The sequence below is a fragment of the Colossoma macropomum genome, unplaced genomic scaffold, assembly GCF_904425465.1.
Source record: "Colossoma macropomum unplaced genomic scaffold, Colossoma_macropomum, whole genome shotgun sequence".
Lineage (NCBI taxonomy): Eukaryota > Metazoa > Chordata > Actinopteri > Characiformes > Serrasalmidae > Colossoma > Colossoma macropomum.
This window is the reverse complement of record NW_023494809.1, coordinates 8,502,578-8,525,354: the sequence shown is the minus strand read 5'-3', so window position 1 is coordinate 8,525,354 and position 22,777 is coordinate 8,502,578. Positions and strand designations below refer to the sequence as shown.

Sequence of the window (22,777 nt, the reverse complement as noted above, 5' to 3'; positions counted from 1 at the left end):
TGACGGAGAATGTACTACAGATGGCTCTATATAGAACCTTTTTGAAAAGGCTCTATATAGAACCATATGAAACACACTCCCCATCAATCTGAAGAACTCTTTCACAATGCACAAAACCTTTTAAGCATGCAAATCGTTCTTTGAGTGATCATGGTTCTATACAGAACCATTGTCTTTACTAAAGAACCCTTGAAGAACCATCTTTTTGTGTGTACTGAACCAACGAGCAAAGAGAACTGTTTATCTAAAGTGGTCTACTTCCACCGACTTTTCAAAGTTTCTGCATAATTCAAATGTTGAGATGTAAACAAGCCATCGGTTCAGTGTTTTGATTACAAATCTACCGATTTTGTTACAGTGGTGGTGACAGGAACCAGGGGTCATGATGTCTGCATCGCAAATATAGCCATTTTATTTACTATCCAAAACCACCAGTGAACCTACATGAACCTACACTTGTCTTCTGGATTTTATATGTGATGTTGATGATGGTGAAATAGTGGTAAATCAGAAAAAGACTAGTTTGCCTTACAACACCCTCAACCATGAATATATGAAAAAAAATTATATATATATATATACACATATATATACACACACACACACACACACATACACTTGTGGCCAAAAAACAAGTTCTAAATAATCGTAAAACTTTGAGATGTAGCTTTTAGAGCCAATAACTTCTTCAGACGTCTGGTTCCTATCACCACCACTGTAAACAACTGTGTGAACAATTCTGACCCAGCAAGTGTCTCTAGAATGGAGCACTTCAGATCAAACATGTTCATGTACACATCAAATGTCCCATGACAGTTAAAAATACTGCTTTATAGAGGAAACCTTACCACACAAAGAGCATCACTGCACTTCAATCATAAACACAAAGAGCATCACTGCTCTTGAATCATAAACACAAAGAGCATCACTGCTCTTGAATCATAAACACAAAGAGCATCACTGCTCTTGAATCATAAACACAAAGAGCATCACTGCTCTTGAATCATAGAGAATAAACAGCAGGCCGAGCAGGGCAGGGTATCGCTCAAAAGTTTTTGATCCAATACCAAAACTGGTATCTTGACTTTGATACCGATTCCTGGGGAATTTTACGAATTTCTGCATAATTAAATGGTTGAGAGTCATTCAGAGTGGTTTGGTGTGAAATGCTCTGTATTAGAGAAACTTCAAGTCAGAATTGTTCACAGTGGTGGTGATAGGAACCAGATGTCCACCTCTAGAAGCTCCCTCGAACAAAGTTATTAGAACACACTTGAGCACATTTTATTGCACAATTACTGTTTATTTGCTGAATTGAACATAATGGGGAAATAAAACTAATCAAAATGTGGCCAGTGCAAAGGTTATGCCACATTTCATATATTTTTTTTTCTCTAATATGTTAAACTCTTGTGTTTTACAATTAGTAGAAAAATGCTATATTTAAGGGTGTTCTCTGTAGAGGATGTGCTTATTTTCACCAACACATTCAATTGGCCTGGTAGTGTTTTGCACATGACTGTATTAGTTCACACTGTTCAGTATTTTATCATTACCGATGTATAAAAACTCGTGTAGGTCCACTGGTGGTTTTGGATAGTAAATAAAACGGCTATATTTGCCTGCAACCCCTGGTTCCTATCAGCACCTGTGAAGAAAATACGAGCTTTTCTATAACGCACCCTTTCACATCACACCAGTCTTGTTTGATTTATGCAAAACTGTTGAAAAATTGGTGGAATTCATCCTACAAACCAAAAGCAGTGAGTGGTGATTATATTTACTGACTGCGACAGATTACAGTCTAATCAAGAAGCGCTCACATCAACATGCTTGTAGAATTTAGATGGCATTTTTTAGATGGTAACACTCTACTTAAACACTGCTACATGACACTGAAATAACCATGCCATAAAAATGTCATGGCACATGTCATATGCAGTCATTGAGATAACATCATTACGTATGACATTCAGTATTATAACAGTGTTGCTGTTACCATTAGGTGCCATAATGCAGTCTTGGAGAGCTACATTCCTGCAGAGTTTAGTTCCAACCTGTATCCAATAAGCTTCCCTGCTCCTTTCTTAACTCTAATGGAACAAGCATGCTTACCGGCTCACTGACGCTGAAAGTACTGAAGTACTGATACTCAGCTCTAAGTCTGAATGCAGAATTCTGTTAAAAGAGATTATTAGTTGGCAAAAAAGTCTTTGTAGGGTATGTAAGGAAAAAACAAGCAAACACTGTAAGTTCGTGTTTAAATACAATGAGAATTTTATTCAAACGGTGCAAAAAGAAAAACAAAAAAAACAAAACTAACATAAAAACCAGATGTTCTTTCTGTCTCGATTGCACTGCCACACACAGCCTGGGCTTGCCTCTCGAAAAAAAAAAGAAAGAAATGAGAACACAAATTGCCCAATTAACCAGAAGTATCGCACAAATTTGGTTTGAATGAATTGCATCTGCCATGTACTGTACATGCAACAGTTTCAGTCTCATGCAAACTAGAAGATGCTGATGACTGCAGTTCTGTCACATCCATGAAAATGTACAATATAAAAATAGTCAGTTCGTTACATAATAACAAAATGAAGCCCACCGTATCCGATAGGAGGTGCAGTCACTGCCAACTTTAAGTTTAAATCTTTAAAAATGTACTCAAAATATTTTACACAAAGGTCAAAAATAGAAGCCATGTATGGAACTCGGGGAGGCCCGTCCGCTCGGCAACTACGAAAGAACATCCTAGTTTCGGAACTAAACGTTGCAAAAGGAAACTTCTGAAAAATCTTACTATAAATATATATACTTTTTTCAAATCATAGCATCTCGTCAGGTCGTTAAGGAAGAAATTAGTGTGTTCACGAGAAACCAGAGCGTCCGAGAGGCTCTTGGTGGTCAGCCGAAACGCGCACCCCAATGAATACTGACTCTACTACAAATTCGGGCGAATGCAACCGCTTTCTCGTCCCCTTCGCTTTAGTGTCCCGCAAATGATACATTCTCATCTTTTTTTTTAAAAAACACTGTAAAACTGGTTTTGGTTTACAAAAATAACTCGAACGTATTTGTACAACCGTCATCTTTAATACAAAAAAATGCTTTGCAGTCTTGTTTAAGTCCGACGCTCGATGTGTCTTAAGAAGCGTTCCGTTCTTTAAATAATGAACGAGCTAAATGTGAGCTACAGTTACATTGTGAAGAGAGGAAAGATCACTCGTTCAGAAATTAGCTGTCGTTTCAGTGACGATTTCTTGCTTGTGGCTTTAAGCTGCAATACTTTTGCGAGTGAACAATCTATCCTAAGCGTTCACATACATACATACACACACAGTAACGTTCTGTTTGAGAGTTAGCAGGGTAGTAATCGGACGTCCGAGCAGACGTTATGGTCTATACAAGCTGTAAAAGAGTCCATCATTATGTGCAATACACTGAAATGTGCCTCACTCAGAGAAAACTCTCCAGTCCAAAAAATAAAAATAATAATTAAAAAAAAGCAGCACAAGTTGTATTTCTGGTGAAAACTGCAAAATGCAAATCCTCTTTTCTATTTTTGGGGATTAAAGTGATGGTCTTTGATGATCTGAGCTGATCTAAGCCATGCAGTGAAGAACTTCAGAAAAATGATACGACTGCGCCATCCACTGGACAAACCAGTGAAGTACATGATCAAATTCATCTGTAAAGGCACAAATTTGCCTTTGAGTTTTGCACAGGTCTCCAAAAATCTTGCATATTTACTTCAGGGGCCTTTATATAGATACAGTGTGGTTCAAAAGTCTGGGAGCACATTGAAAATCTGGGATTTTTTCCATTTAAACCAGCAGAACATTTTAAAATTTTGAAAAATTTTAAACAGAAAAGTGACCAATAAAATGAAGATTCGAGATTCTGCACTATTTCCAGGTCACGACTCAAATTTATGCAAATCTCCAGCTGAGACGACTCTCAAGCAGATCTGATCACTCATTAGAGGCTTTTACACAAACTTGTGTAAACTCTGTTCCAAATACTAACAAAATTCTGAAATTCATGTTAAAATATCAAAGATATTTTTCACTCCGCTTGTTCGGTGTTCTCAGACCTTTGGACCCCACTACATACACATACAGTCTTATGCAAAAAGTTCAGGAAAATTTAAAGTTCTGTTGATTATCAAAGTGAAATTAAGTTAACACATCCTGCATAGGGAACACATTTTAATGCACGATTTCTGTTTGTTTGCTGGAGAAAATGTGTTAAAAGTTAAGCATGTGTTACATTCTACGTTGTATTTGTTGAATTCATGTTGAATTTAACAAATAAATGGAAACTGTGAACCAAACGTAGAAAAATAACATATTTAAGTGATGTTTGTTCCCTGTAGAGGAAGTACAATTAGAAAATCAACAGCAGATATTTAACCTGGGTGCCAAAACCTTTGCACAAGGCGTTATATAGTGCTGAAAATGTGAAATGGGAACAAGAACAGAATCAGTAACTCTTTATCCATAACAAATGCAAAAATGCTTAATACATACTGTGTAAAAAGAGGTATGTTAATATTTTTGTCAGTTTTCAGATTGTGGTTGTGCAAAATTTGTGGGTGCGCTAAAAAAGGGAAAATTGCGGAACTCTCAGACAAGCTGTGACGTCTTAGTCAACAGAAAAATGCCTTTAGTTGAGTTATTGCATTCAGCCGAGGACTCGGGTATTAACCGTGGTGCTAGCGAGGATCAAATTTCAGCAGCACTGTTGACAAATTTAGAAGCACTAAGTGTAGTTTAGATAGCTTAGATAGCTTAGTCTGATAGATTTTCATTTTTAAGCAGTACAACAGACATTACACTTTGTACAGGACACAGCCAAAACAGAGTTAAACCAATTAATCAAGTCGACATGCCCAATGTGGAGTCTACAGTCACCTGGCATAGATATCTTTCACCCGCTACTAGCACACAAGTAACTTCTGAGCGAAATGCTGGCATGTGGAACCCTGTTTCAGTATGTTATTAAAATAAAATTTTCAGTGTTTTTCAACCTAAAACAACTGCCCACTGGCTTCTAGTAAGTCCGTTTTGAGTTTATGCTCTTTTACAGTACAGGAAAATGACATCGTCCATGGTAGTCAACCATACAGACCAACAGACGTGGCAGATGGTTGAAAAACGCTGGAATATTCCTCTAACAGGGTTCCATACACACCAGTTTTAAAACTAACAAATGTGAACTGTACAAAGACATCCCCTCTGTGCTCACATAACAGGGAACACAGTCTCGTTTAAATAATGGAGACTATTTGTCTCAACCAGCGGGAGATATTCAACGTGCAGGTATGTAGTAAAAGCAGTATTCAATGTATGTGGCTTCATGCAACTTATCAACTAAGGAGAATGATAAATGTTCCATTGCGTGACCTTTATCAGTGCATTTACGGCCAAAAAAAAAAAGAAAAGAAATAAAAGAAAAAAAAACAAAAAAACTGACAATTAAGTTCAGTTCAACAATCTCCAAAAGGACTGGACCGAGACTGAAAAAGGCAACTAGGAAACAGCAAGGTTGAGCGCAACACAGTGGCACCTAAAGCCAAGAAGTCCACGAATCAGAGCCAAACTCCGCTGTGGAGTTTGAAAAACCGTGCCTCCAACGTGGGACCGAGCCGCCGTCCGACAGCCAGACAGCAGCAGAACAGTCTAGTATAGTCATCATCCTCATCACCAACACACCAAACACAAACGTAAGAAAAAGCACGCAACCACACTCGACCTCTGGACATTAGAAAAGTGCTTGACTTTGTGCAGAGAAAAGTCCACTGACCCATCTTTAGTATTTCGGAGGGGATTAACAGCATGTCTAGGGTATATATTCGCTATATATCGCCTTAAAAGACATTTTGAAATACTTCTAATCGAACATCTGAGTATTTTAGTTGATTAGGGACAAACCATTGGATTACAATATGTAATGTAAGGACTTCTATAAAATAGGCTAATTACAGCAGGATGCACATTTTCCATGAACTAGACTAGTGTTGTCTTCACTTAGTATAAATTAAAAGGAAATGTTTGTTATCAGATAAAATGAAATGTACATAAAGCTAACTTTGGGTTCAAATTAAGGTAGTATTGACTTGGGATGCAAGGGGTTCAACCCAAAACTAGCATAAACTGAATAAGTAGCTCATTTACCCCCCACGTTTTGCAATATAACCCCCTCTCCCTCCAACCTCCACTGCGGGGACACCTTGTCAGCCGTCCTTGTTTTGAACATGTATGCATCAGCAACTCTTCAATGTAAGAAGAGGCCTGCTGTATCCACTAGTTCTGCTCTTTGACCTGAAAAGTCTCCACCGCAAAACTTCACGTAAAAGCAATATTAACAAAAGCGTCCACTACTTGGAGTGACTATACAGTAAAACCTTTGGCTGTCAAGGTTTTGCTCCTCAAGAGTTTAGCTAGACACGGAGCGTCTTTTGGAGGTACGAGACGAGCAAAAGAGCACCGAGTCACAAAAAAACATCCTGCTGGCCCGATTTAAGCGAGTCAGGACATGGCTTGAGAGAAAGGGGTCAGAGCTAAAGCATTGTGTTGTTTGGTTACGGACTTACAAGCAACACAAAACAGTTGTTAGCGTTGGCTAACAGCATGATGTGCCGACGTCTATGATTTAGCTAACATTGTATGGCAAAAAAATACGTCCGCTAAACTGAAACCCTACTCGTCCCTCTCTGACATGCCGCAAATAAGTCACTGAATGTCCTTTGTACATAGGTAACTGTACAAATGTGCATCTTCTGGTTGTGCTTGATGTTAATGTTAAATGTGGGGGAGGTGTATTTGCATGTGGTGTGTTTATGCAATGCACGGCAGCAAATTCGTGCCCCAAAACGAATCCCTTCATACATAGACATGTATGAAGGCGATGACAACAATGCACGAAAAAAAAACAAAAACGAGGTGACAGCGCTTGCACAAAGCTCCTGCCTAAAATCCACTGCAAATGTAACAGAGGTATGGACACCTCGATTTATGTCAGCAGCCATTTCCGTGGCTGATTAGAGTCCCTCCAAAGGAAGCTGACAAAGGAAGGGCCCGTCTAATGTCTGAAGCGAAATCCTCCGGTACAGGACAGGAGGTGCTGAGGCTCCGCTGGAGAAGAGGGCACCACAGAGTCCTTCAGAAGGCCAGTCACGATGAGGTGTCTGTTTAGAACCTGTGGATGGCCGGCTCCGTTTCCCTCCTCTTCAGCTCCTCCCTGTAGCAGTACGAGCAGTAGTTGCAGGTTTCCGGGTGTCCGTAGTAGTTGCAGCTGGGCGTCCGGCACCGGCTGGACTGCAGACTAGCTAAACCGCCTGCGCTGCCCAACGAATAGTGCCTGACTGGTGGTGGCCCGCTGCGACTGTCCAAATTGGATCGCGGGTCCCTCGGGCCGTTAGCATAGCCTCCTCCTTGTGAGTCGGCCAGAAAGTCGAGTGGCTCCTGCTCCTGGGCGTACGAAGTGAAGCAGGGCGTTACGCGGGACGGGCTGACCACCGTGGCGGAGGGGACAGGAGGGTGATACTGAGGGTGGGGAGGGCCTTGAGCCAGCGGGCAGTGGCGGGGCAGGGTGGCGTAGGATGGCAGGCCGGGGTAAGTAGAGGGCGAGCCGCCTGCCAGCTGTCGGCGGGCATCAATGTAGCCATGCATGTGCAGGTGCTGGCTAAGTGGTGCTGGAGACTGGTCGATGAAAGTGGGTCTGGGGATGGGAACCACGCCTGAATACATTGACGGGCTGAAAGAGGCCGATTTGAAAGTAGGTGGAGCTCCGTCTATTGCATCCTCTTTACTCTCGAAGCTTCGGTAGCCTAAATCCGACGGCTCTTTCTTGAGCTGTACCCCATTTGCCACTCCAGACTTGCGCTCGGCCTCCCTCCTCTGCTCCTGCTCTGCCCGGAAACGTTCCTCAGCATCAGCCAGGTACCTCTGGATCATCTCCTCTTGGTATGGCTGCCGATTGCTGGTGGTCAGAAGCCCAGCAAAAATGTACCTTCTCTCACCCTGCATGGCTGCCCGAAGGATGCTCAGGCTCACCTTGACGTCTGAGCTATACTTGTACGGATCGCTCTCGGATGAGCTGCTGTTGCCGTTCTGCCGCTCGCTTCCCGAAGAGGGCGAGCCTTTCCCAGAGTCTTCAGAACCAGTTTGGACAGAGGGTGAGCCATCCTTGCTGCCCTTGCGACCCCGCAGAGAGCCCTTCTTCTTCTCTGTGCCCTCGGACGGCTTGCCCCCGCTGCCCGTTGCCGTCTTACCCGTCATTAAACCCCCTACATTTTTCTTAAGCTTGCTGCCTAAGCTCTTGCCAAAGCTGCCCAACTTGTTGGCCACAGAGTCTGCCCGCTTCTTGTCTTTGTCCTTGTCCTTCTCTTTGTCCTTTTTGTCCTTCTTCTCTTTGCCCAATGTCCCAGTCGTTCCGGCGGAGCTGTTGCTGGATGAGCTTGAGGAGCTGGAGGATCCACCTCCAGATTTTGCTGCTCCACCACTCCCTGTGGCGCTGCTGTCCCCGTTACCGTTTGAGCTGCTGCTCACAGACTCCTTATCCGACTCTCCGGAGTCAGGGGGCGTACGGGCATCCTCTCCTGCTGAAGCTGTCGGAGACTCTGGTTGGGCAAGGGGAGCCTGCTGCGGGAGGGCAGAGAGACAATGTATTAGCATATTGGGTGAGTTATCTCTTTAAACTAACCATTCTAACCCTGCTAAAAATCAACAAGTGTTGCTTTCATATCAAAACCTCTGAAATCTGTTTCAACCATTATGATAAATGGATCAACAAACTCAAAAGCAAAATTACTTTGAATAAAAACATACATTCAAAGTTAAGACTATTTTTCTGTCTACTATAAATTTACCACTTCAGACATAGAAAGTTGGTACAGCAAAAGGGTACCGATTGGCTTTTATTGGTAATTAGCGATCTTAGCATTTTTGGGGAAATTCCTTTATGGTTGAACTGGCAAACAAATGCAGGCAGACCTTTTCAAAAGCTCCACAGTGCACAGAAAAAGGGGTGGGGAGGGAGGGGTAGCAGAACGCTGATTTCAAGTAAACAACTCTTTTCATTTTAACACTGGAGCCCTTTCATTCCGAAAACAAAATAAATCACCGGCTGTGAAATTCCTTCATTTGTTTTTCTTGCCTTTAGAGGCACCAGTTTGTGAGCCATTAAACAGAAACCTCTTAAATTCCACTGGATAAAGCAGGAGTCACGTTAGCTTTTAAAAAGGCTGTGTCTTGTGAAATCCAGCAAAAACATTTAAGCACACATTCTTGCAATAATAAGCCTCCAGCTAAACAGGTATCACTCTTGCTCAGGTATGTCTGCTGAAGAGAGGTTAAGAAGCTCACCTGTACCTCACAAGGTAGAGGAAGCCATGTCACATTCATGTAGGTGTGCAGCAGGTGGAGCTTCGCCTCCAGAGATAAAGTAACACTGGAAGAGAAGATAACAGATGGCTTAGGCCCAGCTTAATATAAGTCTCTCAGAATACTCCTTTTATTGATGATTACTTGACTATGAATGAATCAGATGTAATAACCCTAAAGCTACATGCAAAACCCGAAATGGACCTACTGGTAGGTCTGTGAAGGTTACAGGTTTATATTATTATTAGGGATTAATGAAGATCTAATTTCTAGTGGTTTAATAAATATTAGAACATAATTTGACAATTAACCCAGTATATGTGGCTATGTGAGAAAAAGCACAAGGTTTTTAGACACTTAATTCTGCTGAAAAATTCTACTGAAAGAACAATAATTCCTGTTATTTTTATTATAACATTCAGAAAACTACTCACTCAAATGCTGCCCCAATAGAAACGGTAACTGATGCTTCTAGACAATATATAAACAGCTCTGTGCTATTTGCAGGTTCCCCTGTGTTCTGTTCATAGTAAGCATTTAGAGATAATCTCTACTAACGACTGGACTAGAGTTGCTAATCTAGTGCCTCAGCCAATCCCTGCCAGTGACAGCAGGGCCGGAATCCACAAAGCATCTTAAAATAGAGCAGTGCTGATCCAGGACTACGTTTCTCCTGTTCTTCAGACTTTCACTACTATGTGGCAAAAATCTTCTACCAACAACACTCTGCTAAATACAATATACAAATACAAAAATATTTAGTGTGTCCACTCGCTGCCTTTATTACAGCTTCCATTTCTTCCAGAAATCGTTTTTTCAGTTTTTCGAAGAAATCTGTATTTTTCCACACCTCCAAAGTTCAATCTTACACTCTCAGAAATAAAGGTATGAAACAGTCACTGGGGCAGTACCCCTCTGGGGTGGTACCCTCAAGGATACATCTCAGTACCTTTAGTTAGGGAACATAATTGTACCATAAACCATTGAAATGATAATTTTTTTTTGATCATTTTTTGACTCCACACACCCTGTCTCGTCTCCAGGCTTTTTATACATTGTTTGGCATTGTATTATTTTGGATTGATTTTTTTTTTGGCATTGTTTTTATCATGAAAATATAAGGAGTATAACGTTGAGCTTTCCAACAGCTTTCCAAACCGACCACTGAATTACAATAGGTCTACTTACAGCATTTGTTAAAGGAACAGAATTAACAAGCTTTTCATTTTGCTTTTCTCTGGTTTAGAAATGTTATAATGACGCATTAAAATACTGGCTCTGCTTGGAGTTAACCTGATTTTTAAATTTTATTTCTGAACCCTAACAAACACATATCCATCCGCCCCACACTGGCTAGGCAGAGGAGAGCACAGGACGTTGAAGTTTTTTTTTTCGCTCTGAACTGGAATCTGCCCTGTTGTTCTTTGCGAATGCGGCCCCAAGTCACATGAAGCCACTGCTGTCATTCTGGATAATGTATTCAGCCCAGCCTGGCATTAGTGTGCTTACTGCTGCTCAAACTCTGACTCAGAGGCCTGAGTCACTCTACAGCTCACAGGCCCACATTTAACATTTATCAAGCATCTTACAGTGCACAACCAGCTCCTCTTTACCCATCTGATCGACCTCATAAGCATCTGAAAGCCATAACTGATCCTAGATCAATGCTTTAACCGATGTGACCCACAAGGTCAGACAGATCAGATGGTGCCATTGCCACTCTCAGCAGTCCTACCGTAAGTGCATCCACTATAAGAATTGCAGTAAGCATAACTGAACCCGCACCTGGCTAGCATCACGTTGTCGGCGTCGTCTTTGCCCCATTCCCAGTCCTTGCCCGGGTCCACAGCAAAGTGCACAGGCAGCATCTTGTGATCCGAGTCGGTCAGAGGAATCACCACTGCAAGGGAGGAAAGCTTGTAGTTAGTACAGTATATTTTTTTGCTGTATTAATGCTTCATTTTTAAAGACCCAACAGCATAAAACCTTAATTCTCCACACATTCACAGAACCTTTCTCCTCCACCACCACCAACAAAATGTAGACATGATGGAGCTCCCTGAGGACTGGGAACCAACTGTATAAAGCAGAGCTGCACAATATATGACTCTGTAACTCTTATGTCAACACTGACCTCTGCAAGATTAATAGCACATTTTTTTGTGTGACAAATTTACAGTTTAGTTTGTTTGCTCATGTCGACATCAGAGTTTTGAGTTTTTGTAACACTGTCTTTTTAATTTGGTTCAGTTGGTTTCACACTGTAAAAACTGTGCAGCACATAATACATGCAATTGGTCAGTAGTTTGGTGGGGAAACAAGCGCTCAGCTACTTTCACATTTTCCCCAGTTACTGCCAATAAAAGACCTACTTCTCTTTTTTTTAACTTTCAAGATTCCCAACCACTGTGCTACAGATCAATACCAGGTCATGGAACGTTTGATACTGGGCTGCAGTAACGCAGCAATGAGCAGGGGGATTAGTCATCTAACAGCTGAAATACACCATTTCATTATTATCATTAATGTAATGTAATTCTATTTAAGGCTTAATTCTTCCCATTCAATTTTATGGAATGTTGAACTTATCACCATCGCTGTATGGCCTCATAAGTGCATGCATTTTGCTATTTCATGCTTCTTTCATCTGAAGGCTAACATAAATGAAGAACATTTTATTGGAGCTGTAAACACCCATCCAAAAACCCATGGAAGACAAGAATGAAGAAGAAAAAAAAAAGCACCAATCAAAAATATAACCGCACATTCACATAGCAGGAAAAACAGCTAAGAAAAATATGAGGCAAAAGATTTATGGTAGATCTGTTCGAAAGAGCCTCATGTTCAGGAAAAATGAGCCGGAGAGCCACATTTACAGAAAACCAACAAAATCTACCAAATCTTACAATTTTGGAAGGTTCTGCTAATCTATCCTCCTACAACATACAGCGCATCTCTAAAATGCAAGTGATGCATGCAACCGCTTTTATGTTCAGGTAGCCTTTTATTATGGGGGTGCGTGGCTACCAGTGCAGCAGTGCACTCGAAATTTAGTTTCACATAAAATCATGTTCAAAATATGGAGTTTAGTGGGGCATGATTGCTTGGTTGGGAACCCCTGATCAAACATTATATATGTAGTCATTAAAAATGTTGCATGAAAAAAAAGAGAAATTTAATGTTTAGACACCTCACAATCTGAGTAATAAAAATAAACCTTGTGATCAATTGCTTTAATTTCGCTTCGGTTTGAGCTCAACCAATCAGATGCCTGACCCGCCCTGTTAGAAATATGTTCCGCAGTCCATCTGGCAAAATCGACTGCTTTGCTTTTGCTCCTCTGTCGTTATTAAGAGCAGCTTGTGCTGCACGATATGAGAATCTGTAAAGAGTCAAATGCTAAAACAGGCAGATCATGTGGACTGTACAGCAATGACGTGTTGCTAGAGAGGGAGATGAGCTCATTTGTCATGGACCACCTTAAAAATGTGTTCCCTCCATCAGAAAACTGAATTACGACCCACAGTTTTTGTCAGACCACGGTTTGTTTGGTGTGGACCCGAGTGTGGGTGGAGTTTTCACACTCGTCAAAACAGACTGAACTAAAGAAAAAATTTGACAGGTCAGCAACAAAACAAGGTAGATGTGAAAGCAGCCTTAGCTCAGGCAAATCAAGTCAAGCCATTTACTGATCCTATTCTGTAACAGTATTCTGTAAATACAGTATTCGGTAAATACTGTTCAGTCCTAGTGAAAGCACAGACACAGTAGTCAGACAATAAAGAGGATGATAATAACCAGTTGTTCCTTTGTAAGTGTCTAGACTTTAAATCATACTCATAACCCTGAATTAGGTCACTGGGCTGCAACAAGTTCACAGCTAAAAATACACCCTCATAAGGCTTCCTGCACTTAAAAAGTGTCATGACCACCCTACCTTGCTCTTTGGAGCTGTCCTTCTGCTCCATCGAAACCAGTGCGGAGAAATGAGCCTGGTCGTAGGCTAGGACAAGCGGTGAACGGTGACACTTGTTAGCCGGTACCTCCAGGGGAAGATAAATCCCACCAAATGGGATTGGAGCAAAAGCTGAAAAGGATCAAAAGAAACAAATTACACAAAGTAACAGCATAAACATGCTAGGAAGGCTTAAAGACAACATACAATTGCTGACCTCACATTATTATTATTTTTTTTGCTTATTTACTATAACAACTGGCAGCACACCGCAGCTGACACTGGCTAATTAACCATAGGCCTTCCTTTTATTGCAATAAGACTAGATGTCGGGGAAGAATGGTTAAAGATTGAAATTTTCCAACTTTGTTTTCTTTTTCTAAGAACAGTCATACACAACAGTTTGAACACCCTCAGTCAAATTAAATGTTTCATTGATTAGGTAAGTGAAAATAACACATTCTCTACAGAGAACAAACCTAAATGTGGTCTGCAAATTTGTCTGCAAAATCTGGGGCACGATTTCTATTGAGTTGCTGAGGCTAACATATGGAAAATAAAACTTAAAATATTAACCGTGCCACAACTTTTGCACAGCCCATAAAACATAAAACGTTACATGGTAAATGGAAACCTTTGCACAGGCCATAGTTTTTTTTTGGTAACACTTTATTTGGATGGTCCACTGTAGATACTTTCTGGATGCTCCATTTATCTTCAAGTAACATTCAACTAAATATCTATTAACTGCAAATTAACTTGAAGTTGCGTGTGAAAGAATCTATAAAATCTGACCCTACTCCTAAACCTAACCCTAACCTCAAGGCAAAACCTACACCTACTCCTAAACTTAACCCTATGCTAAATGTTGTTGATAATCAACTATCACCAAAAAGTTTGTTAATAATATAAGTATCTGTAAATCATTTATAGGGAACCATCCAAATAAAGAGTGACCATTTTTTCAGTATGTTCTGTTTATTAAGTCAGTAAATAAGCAGTAACTGTGCATTAAAACATATTAGTTTGTTCTCTGTAGAGGATTTACTTAAAGTTCACCTGAAAATCAGCAAATCATGTAACGTGACCAGGACACCCAAACTTTTGCAGAAGTAGAAGCACAAATCTGATGTTTTCAGAGCAGTGTGGACAAACAAATATGATCTTTTCAAATGAGATCTAAGCCACTCTGGCTATGTTCACATTACAAGCCTCTCTGCTCAATCCTGATTTTTATTCAAATCTGATCTTCGTAACTTTATTTCTAATGATGACGCCTGTGCAGTGAAAAATACACATGAATTCTGATCTGATAACAATCAGATAAGTGTCAGATCTAGGACCACATATGAAAGTGGCTCAGATCTGGTTTGCAAAGATCAGATTTGCGTGTCTGCACAGCTCTCAGATCTGTCACAATTAAGGCAATTTGTGCAACTTCAGCCTGGTAATGTAAACCTGAAAACTGGAACTGAGCAAAGTCAGCAATGTGAAGGGGGAAGCCTGGCTGGTGTGTGTGTGTGTCGTACCCTCTCCTCCAGAGTCTCTCAGCATGGTGTCAGCCACCACGACTATAGGTCGGCGAAGCACATGAGCCAGCACAAACACGTGGAACTCCTCTAAACTCTCATACACCGGCTCCTCCTGTGACTCCGCCCTGCACAACAGAGACATGCAAAGAAGTCAGCAAATATTCTGGCTTACTATATTTTAGACAGCAGATTTCATGGAAGCCACTGACATTGCTTAAAGGGCCCGTATCATGGAAAATCCGATTTTCCTCACCTTTTTTACAATAAAGTTACATGATTCATTGTAACATGTCAAAAATAACATGTAAACACTGCTGAAGTTTCAACACGTAACATTCACTCCTGGTCCATATGGTCCTTTTATGGAAACTAAGCTGCAAAAACAGCCTGTTTCGAATTCATGTCACAAGAACCAGCTTATGTACATATATTCAGCTTACAGTAATTTAGCGCTGCACATTCCTATTGAAGTTATAAGGAGTGTTTTAGCTCTGAGTGCTTTTTGAAAGAGAGAGAATTCCAGATAATCAGAACGGAGCTCTGTAACAAAACAGCATGTTTACTTCTAGGTGATAAAGAGAGATTGGAAAATGGTCATGCAAAAGTCATTTATGACCATTTTTGGTACGTAAAACCTTTCAAATATTATAAGTGAACCTCAAGAAAAAAGAGCCCTGTTTTGAAAAAAACATTTGAGCTGGCGATTAATCCAGAACAGATCTGTGGTGTAGTTTTCACCCTCTGACAGTAATAACTGAGTGAAAGGCCTTCTGTACTTGGCTGAACATGGAGCTTAGACAGTAATAGTGGTCCAGTTACAGTCCACCTCACGCTAATGCAGGAGTGGGGAACTCCACTCCTGCAGGGCTGGAATACTACACAGTTTGGTGATATTCCTGTTTTAACATACCTGATTCAACACAGCAGATAACTGTCAGGATCAGTGAAGGTGTTAAAGCAGGGAAATCCCCAAACATTGCTGAACTCCAGACCTCAGTTTTCCATCTTTTGCACAGAAAAACAGAAGTGGCTAACAGACACAGCCATGCACTGTTACTGTTGCTAAGTGTGTTCTGATGCATAACGCTGATGTGAACATCTGGGCTATGACCTTTCAAATCAGGCTATCTGTGGGAATTTGGGGAAATTATTTGGGGATACTTCATCCTGTGGGAACAGCGAGTCAAATCCCACAAATTACATTACAGAAACTCCTCTGGTAAAACAAACCCAGCTGCAACACTTCTGCATTGAAAATCATTTTTGTGACTGACAAGGAATAATAAGGCAGTTTTCAACCTATGCTCTATCTGCTGCATCTGTTCACAGTGGTGGCCATAGGAACCAGACGTCTGAAGAGTTTAATGCTTCTAAAGGCTCCCATGCTGAAAGCTATTATATGAAATGTGTGCAAATGTTGCCAGAGACATTGTTTCATAGTGTTCTAAAAGTACTCTATATAGATTTTGATATGACCTAAAACATATCGCTGTTGTCGGAAGAAAACCTCATATCTCCATTTTTGATGTTTTTCATTTTTTAGCATAATTTGAAAATACCTGTTACCCTTTACATTGTATACAAGTTTCAAGATGAATGGACTAAAAGAAGTGACCCAAAATCACATGGGAAAAAAATCTGGTTCCATTGACTTACATTAAAAGTATGTTTTTTTCCTTCTCCTGTAAAGTTACCATTTTGGAGATACAAGGTTTTCTTTCGACAACAGTGATATTTAAGATACCATTTAAAGTGGACAGGCACATTCAGAGTGCCAGGAGGCAAAATAATACACAATGTTTTCAGATTTAACACTATTTTACCATTGTTAGTATTACATATAAAATTCAAAAGGTCTTTCTGATAGTCAATACAATATATTTGTGTTGTAGACAATGTGCCATTGTAAAGAAATCAGTATTAAGTTCTTCTACAATGCACCATTTCACGTCAAACCACTCAGAATAGCTTTGTTTACATCTAAAAGAAATAAATTACGTAGAGAAAAAAAACAGTGAATTTCCCCTCATAACTCAGAGAATCTGGCAAGATTTGGAGGAAAACTGTCCGTGCAGCAAATGTATTGGCTTTAGAAGATGTTTTTGTTTACCACAAGATGCAACAGCAGTGATTTTCCATATAATCCATTCCTTTTTTTCATAGAGAAATCAGCTTTGACTCATAGCTCCTAAAATGACGCAGACTACAGAATGGCAACAAAACTTTAGAGGCCTTCAGTAATAAGTGTGTTTTGAATTCATGGAAACATACAGGAAATACGTCAAAATTCATTTCTGTTGTAACTGAGAGTATGCTATAGATGCAGCAGACTGAGTTTAAGCTGAAAAACGTGGAGTATTCCTTTAAAAGAGAAAAGAAGGTAGTTAAAGTAGCTCAATCACTCAGGTACACTAACCCGTTGGTGCCATTGGTGCTGTAGTGTATCCTGGGCTCACTGGAGGCCAGCTTCAACAGCTCATTCCACTCCTTCTGCCACTCCTCCTCAGTGTACACCAGCCCTGACTGCAGACACACACAAAGGCAAATGGGAGGAATGCAGGCTAGTAGTGTAGGGTTTAACTGTAAGCTTCATTATGCAGATATTATCTGGTCAAAGAGTCAAACGCATCCAACTAAACCAACCATATCCAAAAAATAAACAGCTCAAATGGTCCCTCACCCACAGAAGATGAAGTTACAGTGTATATATCGTAATTTACAACCTTTAAACTTCAAAAGGTGCCATAATTAATTAATTAATTAATTAAGAATGCTGACCACAGCAAGTGGGCCTGCACTGACCTCTTTGTTCTGCATGGTCTGCTGCCACCTCCACCTGCGCTTCAGTGCCTCTCTCTCCTGGCCGTGGTCCATGAGCGCATAGAGCGACTTCCGCAGCATCAGATCACGGTCGTGGAAGCCCCACATACCTACACAGAGGTGAGAGATTCAGGTCCATATTTATGAAACTTCTCAGCTTCTGTCTTTTTACATTCTAATGAATACAAATATATGAGTAAAGTATGAACTTTAGCCTACTTTTATTTAACTGGTTTCAGATTATCACACAGGTGCCACTACATAATGCACACAAAACATGTTCAGCTTTTCATAAAGTAACCATGCAAAATATACCAAACTGAAAAAATGAATTCCATAGGAAATCTAAGCTGTCATATAATTTATTATAGCGCCACAGCGTTTATATTATCAAAGCACTGCGATTCAAATCAAGGTACAGATTTAAAGTTCTTCTGTTTAACATTGGAGCTACAAGGCTAACATTGCTAACATTGCTAACAAACACTGGAAGTCAATAGTCACTCAAAATCATTGCTGTAAATACATTCTTAATACATCTCTGAACCTGTTCAAACCAAGTCGAGGTCTTCACAGATTTGTTGATGTGGTTTAGGACACAATAAGACTTACTGTCAACTGACACCTATAGAAATGAACAAAACTTTACTGTGTAGATAAAAGCTGGCGGAAAGTCATTTTATAAAACAGGAGATGAATTCCAATCTCCTTTGCATGATACACAGGCTTTGTTGATTTCTGTGGCGAAGAACTGTTAATCTTTTATCATGCAAACTATAGATATATGTTTACAGAAAGAAGCAATGGAAATCGCAAATGTAACCTGGCATTTAGTGCCTGCATGGCACACCTGAACGTGAAGGGGAGTCAAGATCCGTGGAGGAGGCAGCATTCGACGAAATATCATTGTTTAAAATAGCCGGTTGCATCGTTGAGCAATGCTGGGAAAGCTTCGTTAATTGTATAGTTCACACACACTGCGTCCTAAAGCACATCCACAATTCTGCACAAAGTTAACAAAGACTTAGAAGTGGATCGAGTGGGTTGAGAGAAGTTTTGGGGATGTATTTTCAGAAAAGATCTGGGTGACTGTTGATCTCTAGTGATTAACAACTTTAGCCTCGTAGCTGCAGTGCTACACCAAAAACGTCTTGGCTCTTCGACTACTGGTCCAGCAATGAGGTCTTTCAAAAAGCATCATAACACGAAGACCATTCTAAGAGGTTGTCACCACCATCAACTCTGTTAGCATTACTAGAACTACATGATGAAGTTGAACCAGCAGATTTTGTTAGCATACTGCGTACAGTGTTTCTTTAAAACTACTGTGCTTTGAGGGTGCTGGCCACTGTGTGGCACTTCACAGGCTCTGTGTAATGACCAGAGGTCACTGAGAGGTAACTTTAACCCCTGTGCCAGTTCAGAAGTGTGTGTGTCCTCAGGTGTTCTAAGGTGATCTTTGGATGAGCGGACAGATGAGACACTCACCTAGAGAGGCAGCGTGGAGGAGACAGTTTCCATCTCCACTAGTAGCCAAAGGCAACAGACTCTGACAGCCTGGACCCAACTTTGTCCACCAGTTTAGCCGGCCTGCACAGAAACAACACTTTGGTTAACACAGACTTTGAACACTGGTTTTATTCAATATTATGCAGTATTAAATGAACAACTGGAATATTCACAAAGTGACCAAACTAACAAAAATGTACTGAATATAAACATAATTATAAGCTTTTATATGATCTGTTATACTGTCATAATATTTCAACAAAATAGAACAATACAGGTTCTAATTTGTGTTTCCTGGCTCTAGCAAGAGACTGAGCATCTTCACCTAGCACTGCCTAACAGGGGTGTAAAAATGCATCTATAGTGGTGAACTGCTCTGATTTTGGAATGTTAAAATTGATTACATATCAATAATATTCAACAGCATCTATTATTTTGTTAAAATAAAATTCTCTGGATATTTTCAAATGTATTTATTTAATTTTAACAGAAGTACACTAGAATGACAGAAGGGACTGACCAGCATGCTCTAGAGCCACCATCATGGACTGCTCGATAAGGTCCCTTTCGATGAAGCCGCGGAAGTCGTCCCGGTAGACGGTGAGGTCAGGCAGCTGGAAGGTGCAGAGAGGTGTGTCCAGGAGCGGCTCACTGGTGCCACCACAGCCTGTGCTGGACACGTGAGAGCGGGCCAGTGACACGATTGTGGAGCTGGCGTGAGAGATTCCCCGAGATAGCCGTTTCTCCGTGGCTGAAAACCAACACATGGATATAATACATCAGGTCATATTGATCAGAGAGATGGAGAGCATGTATATCTTGGACAACTAGCCAAAAAGACTTTACATACATAAATACTTACATCAAAAAACCTAAACTTTAATGCATATAAAATGTAACATGGGTTTATGACTAATAGCTTCCAAAGTGATCAAACCTCTCACTCCTAAGCAGAAAGAAAACAAACTACACCCAAATATACTTCAAAAACGTCCGTTTTTAAATTTCGCTGAACATCATGGTTCGTCATTAAGGGACTGTCTACAAAGTGCCTAGTGCAGACACCTTTCTAAGTTTTATTTCTCATGTATTTAGCTCTAAGAAGGCAAAATCTCATCAAATCACTTGTAGTAAAGAAAGTGGCTTCCTTTAGGCCAACTACAAACCCAAGTTAAGGGAAGCTACTCTCCTTACTAATGATTAAATGATTTCATCTTCTTTACTTAAATACATGGGAAATATGTCTTGCACTGTTTAGATGGTCTTTAATGACTAAAGCGTCAGTGATCTGTTTCTGAAACGTTATGCTGAGAGAAATTTAACGACAGACATTTTAAAATATATTTGGTTGTAGTTTGTTCTCTGTCTTTTAGGAGTGAGAAAATGTAGGTTTGATACATTTCTGACGTTTATCTCTTAAGAAATCGAGGAGAGATCAAATTTCTCTCAAATTTCTAGCGTATATCCAGTACCACACCGCCCGTCGTGCAAATAGATGCTTTTTGGCATAATGAACTGCTGATATTAAAGCACATTTGATTTAATACTCAGGCTTGTTTGCTTTACATGTTTTAATCTATTTCAGAACTGTTGTATAAAAGCACTAGAGCACGAGAGGGAGAATGCTATCACGAATAACGTCACGGCTGTGATGATCCATGGTACTCGTCTGCAGCTCATGCCTGCGACCAAAACACAGCCATGATGTTATTTATAATAAAATGCTCCTCTGGTGCTTAATTAAATGTCAATACACTGTTTCAAATTATAATTATTTTAGTTTTTGTTTTGTTTTGAAATTGTTACAACTTTAGAGAAATGTACCCAACTAAACATGCAAAAATGAACACATTTATAAAATGTAACAGTGCTGTAACTACATTGCATTATACTGCACAAATTTTAGAAGGCTAACAGGTACGTCTGTAAAAAGTCTACACGCCTCATCACACATATTGCATTTTCCATATTTCTAGACCAGAAGAGGGAGAGAGTGTGAAGCACATTGTGTCGATAAAAGTCTCAACAGCAGGTTATTTTTTTACTGCCAAGCAGCAGAGAGCAGTGTGGCTGTACCTTGCACCACTTCGTCCTGCCGGTGCAGGAGAGGCCGGCCCACCCTGGCCATGTCCCTCTCGGCCACGGCCTGCTCCCTCTCCTCTGAAAACGTGTAGGACAGGCTCCCAGCGTGCACCTGCCTCAGCTGCTCAAAATCGCTCAGTGCAGCCGTCAGGTCCCAGTTCTTGCCTGAGGTGGGGAAAAAGACCGTGTTATTAATAAAGGGTTCTTATTCGCTGGTGTATGTTGAAGACTGCGCAAGAGGCCATCCTTCCACCTGTGTGAGAGACGGGGAGGGGGCGTGAATTTGAATATTAACTGAATGTCAATACGGCCGGCGCACGGCAGAGAGACATTCCGTTGCAGCCGCCTGATCAAACAGAGCTCTGCGGTGCGTGCGCTGCCGGTGCATGCTGCAGGACAATATATTTTTAAACTCATATCCTTATCTGCAAGGAGCGTTGCTAAGCAACATGCATCGAGTTTGTCCTGGCTTTACCTCACTGCGTACATTCGGCTTGGAGGACTTAAACGACTGGCTTCTAGCTTATGAACTCGTGCATGTAGCTGATCTGGCAGACTGCAAAGAACTCAGAGGGAGTCAGCCATCGTTTTCACTACAGATACACGGTACACAGAAGGCCCATTGCTTTCTGGATCAAAGCCCCGAAAAGTAGGGAAGGGCATCGAGTAATGTTGTGATTCCAGACTGCAAACATAAAAAATAATAACAAAAAACAAGAGTAAAATTATTCAAAACTATTATTCAATTATTCAAATGACATGTTCATAAAATTAATGTTGTGCCTTTTTTACAGCAACAATTTAACTGTGATAACTGTTATATAATTATCCATTTTCTATAATGACAGGACTGAAACCAAGTCTGCGAAGTTTACAAACTGTCCCATCATTAAAAGTTATTTAAGAAGAAGTCAACATGTCTGAGCTTTCGTGAAACACTTTGTTTCACACGGATCTGGTTTTGTGGATTGTCTGTTTCTACAAGCCACGATGGCCTGTGGTGCTATCAGTGCTCTCTTATTTGGATAACTGTGTGGAAAATAACTGTGGTTGACAGTTAATGGGAGACTTCTTCGCATTAACCTCCAGTTCCAGCATCTCCACACGGACACAGTTCAACAAGGAAAGCTTACAAACTATGCTGTCAACCAGTGCAGCTCAACAGCCGTTCTTCTTGAATAATCTCATCAATATTGGGTCCAAAAACTGTGCCATTACTGCAGGATACTACATCACCCAACATGCTTTAAAGCTCCATTCCAGATGTGGGAACACTGGTGTCTTGCTATGGTTTGCATGAAATAAAGTAATAAAAGAGCAACACAGTTTTTTATTATTTGTTTTAAACCAACAGTAAATGAGCTTTTGCCAGGGCTTGAGAACCATTATTGCAATTAACCATTAACGATTAACCAGGCAAAGGCCTAGGGCACACCAAAACAATGGTCCATAGGTGGTCGCTTTACCCAGCCTGTGGGTGCTCAGCAGTCAGG

General features: G+C 40.6%; 1 protein-coding gene across 2 annotated transcripts in view; it reads right to left on the bottom strand.

Moving 5' to 3' along the window:
* Nucleotides 1-2,253: 2,253 nt before the first annotated feature.
* Nucleotides 2,254-22,777, bottom strand: part of otud7b (OTU deubiquitinase 7B) — a 60,958-nt gene continuing 40,434 nt past the window's right edge. Inside the window, exons 3-12 of one of the 2 annotated variants that reach the window (XM_036558256.1) lie at nucleotides 21,279-21,449; nucleotides 19,723-19,953; nucleotides 19,182-19,283; nucleotides 17,676-17,803; nucleotides 17,290-17,396; nucleotides 14,871-14,998; nucleotides 13,324-13,473; nucleotides 11,172-11,286; nucleotides 9,369-9,453; nucleotides 2,254-8,645 (exon numbers count right to left, since the gene is read on the bottom strand). In XM_036558256.1, the coding sequence (XP_036414149.1) occupies nucleotides 7,194-8,645; nucleotides 9,369-9,453; nucleotides 11,172-11,286; nucleotides 13,324-13,473; nucleotides 14,871-14,998; nucleotides 17,290-17,396; nucleotides 17,676-17,803; nucleotides 19,182-19,283; nucleotides 19,723-19,953; nucleotides 21,279-21,449 (2,669 nt within the window). In that variant the 3' untranslated portion in view covers nucleotides 2,254-7,193. The remainder of the gene's footprint in view (nucleotides 8,646-9,368; nucleotides 9,454-11,171; nucleotides 11,287-13,323; nucleotides 13,474-14,870; nucleotides 14,999-17,289; nucleotides 17,397-17,675; nucleotides 17,804-19,181; nucleotides 19,284-19,722; nucleotides 19,954-21,278; nucleotides 21,450-22,777) is intronic. The other variant, XM_036558257.1, reaches the window with a different exon arrangement.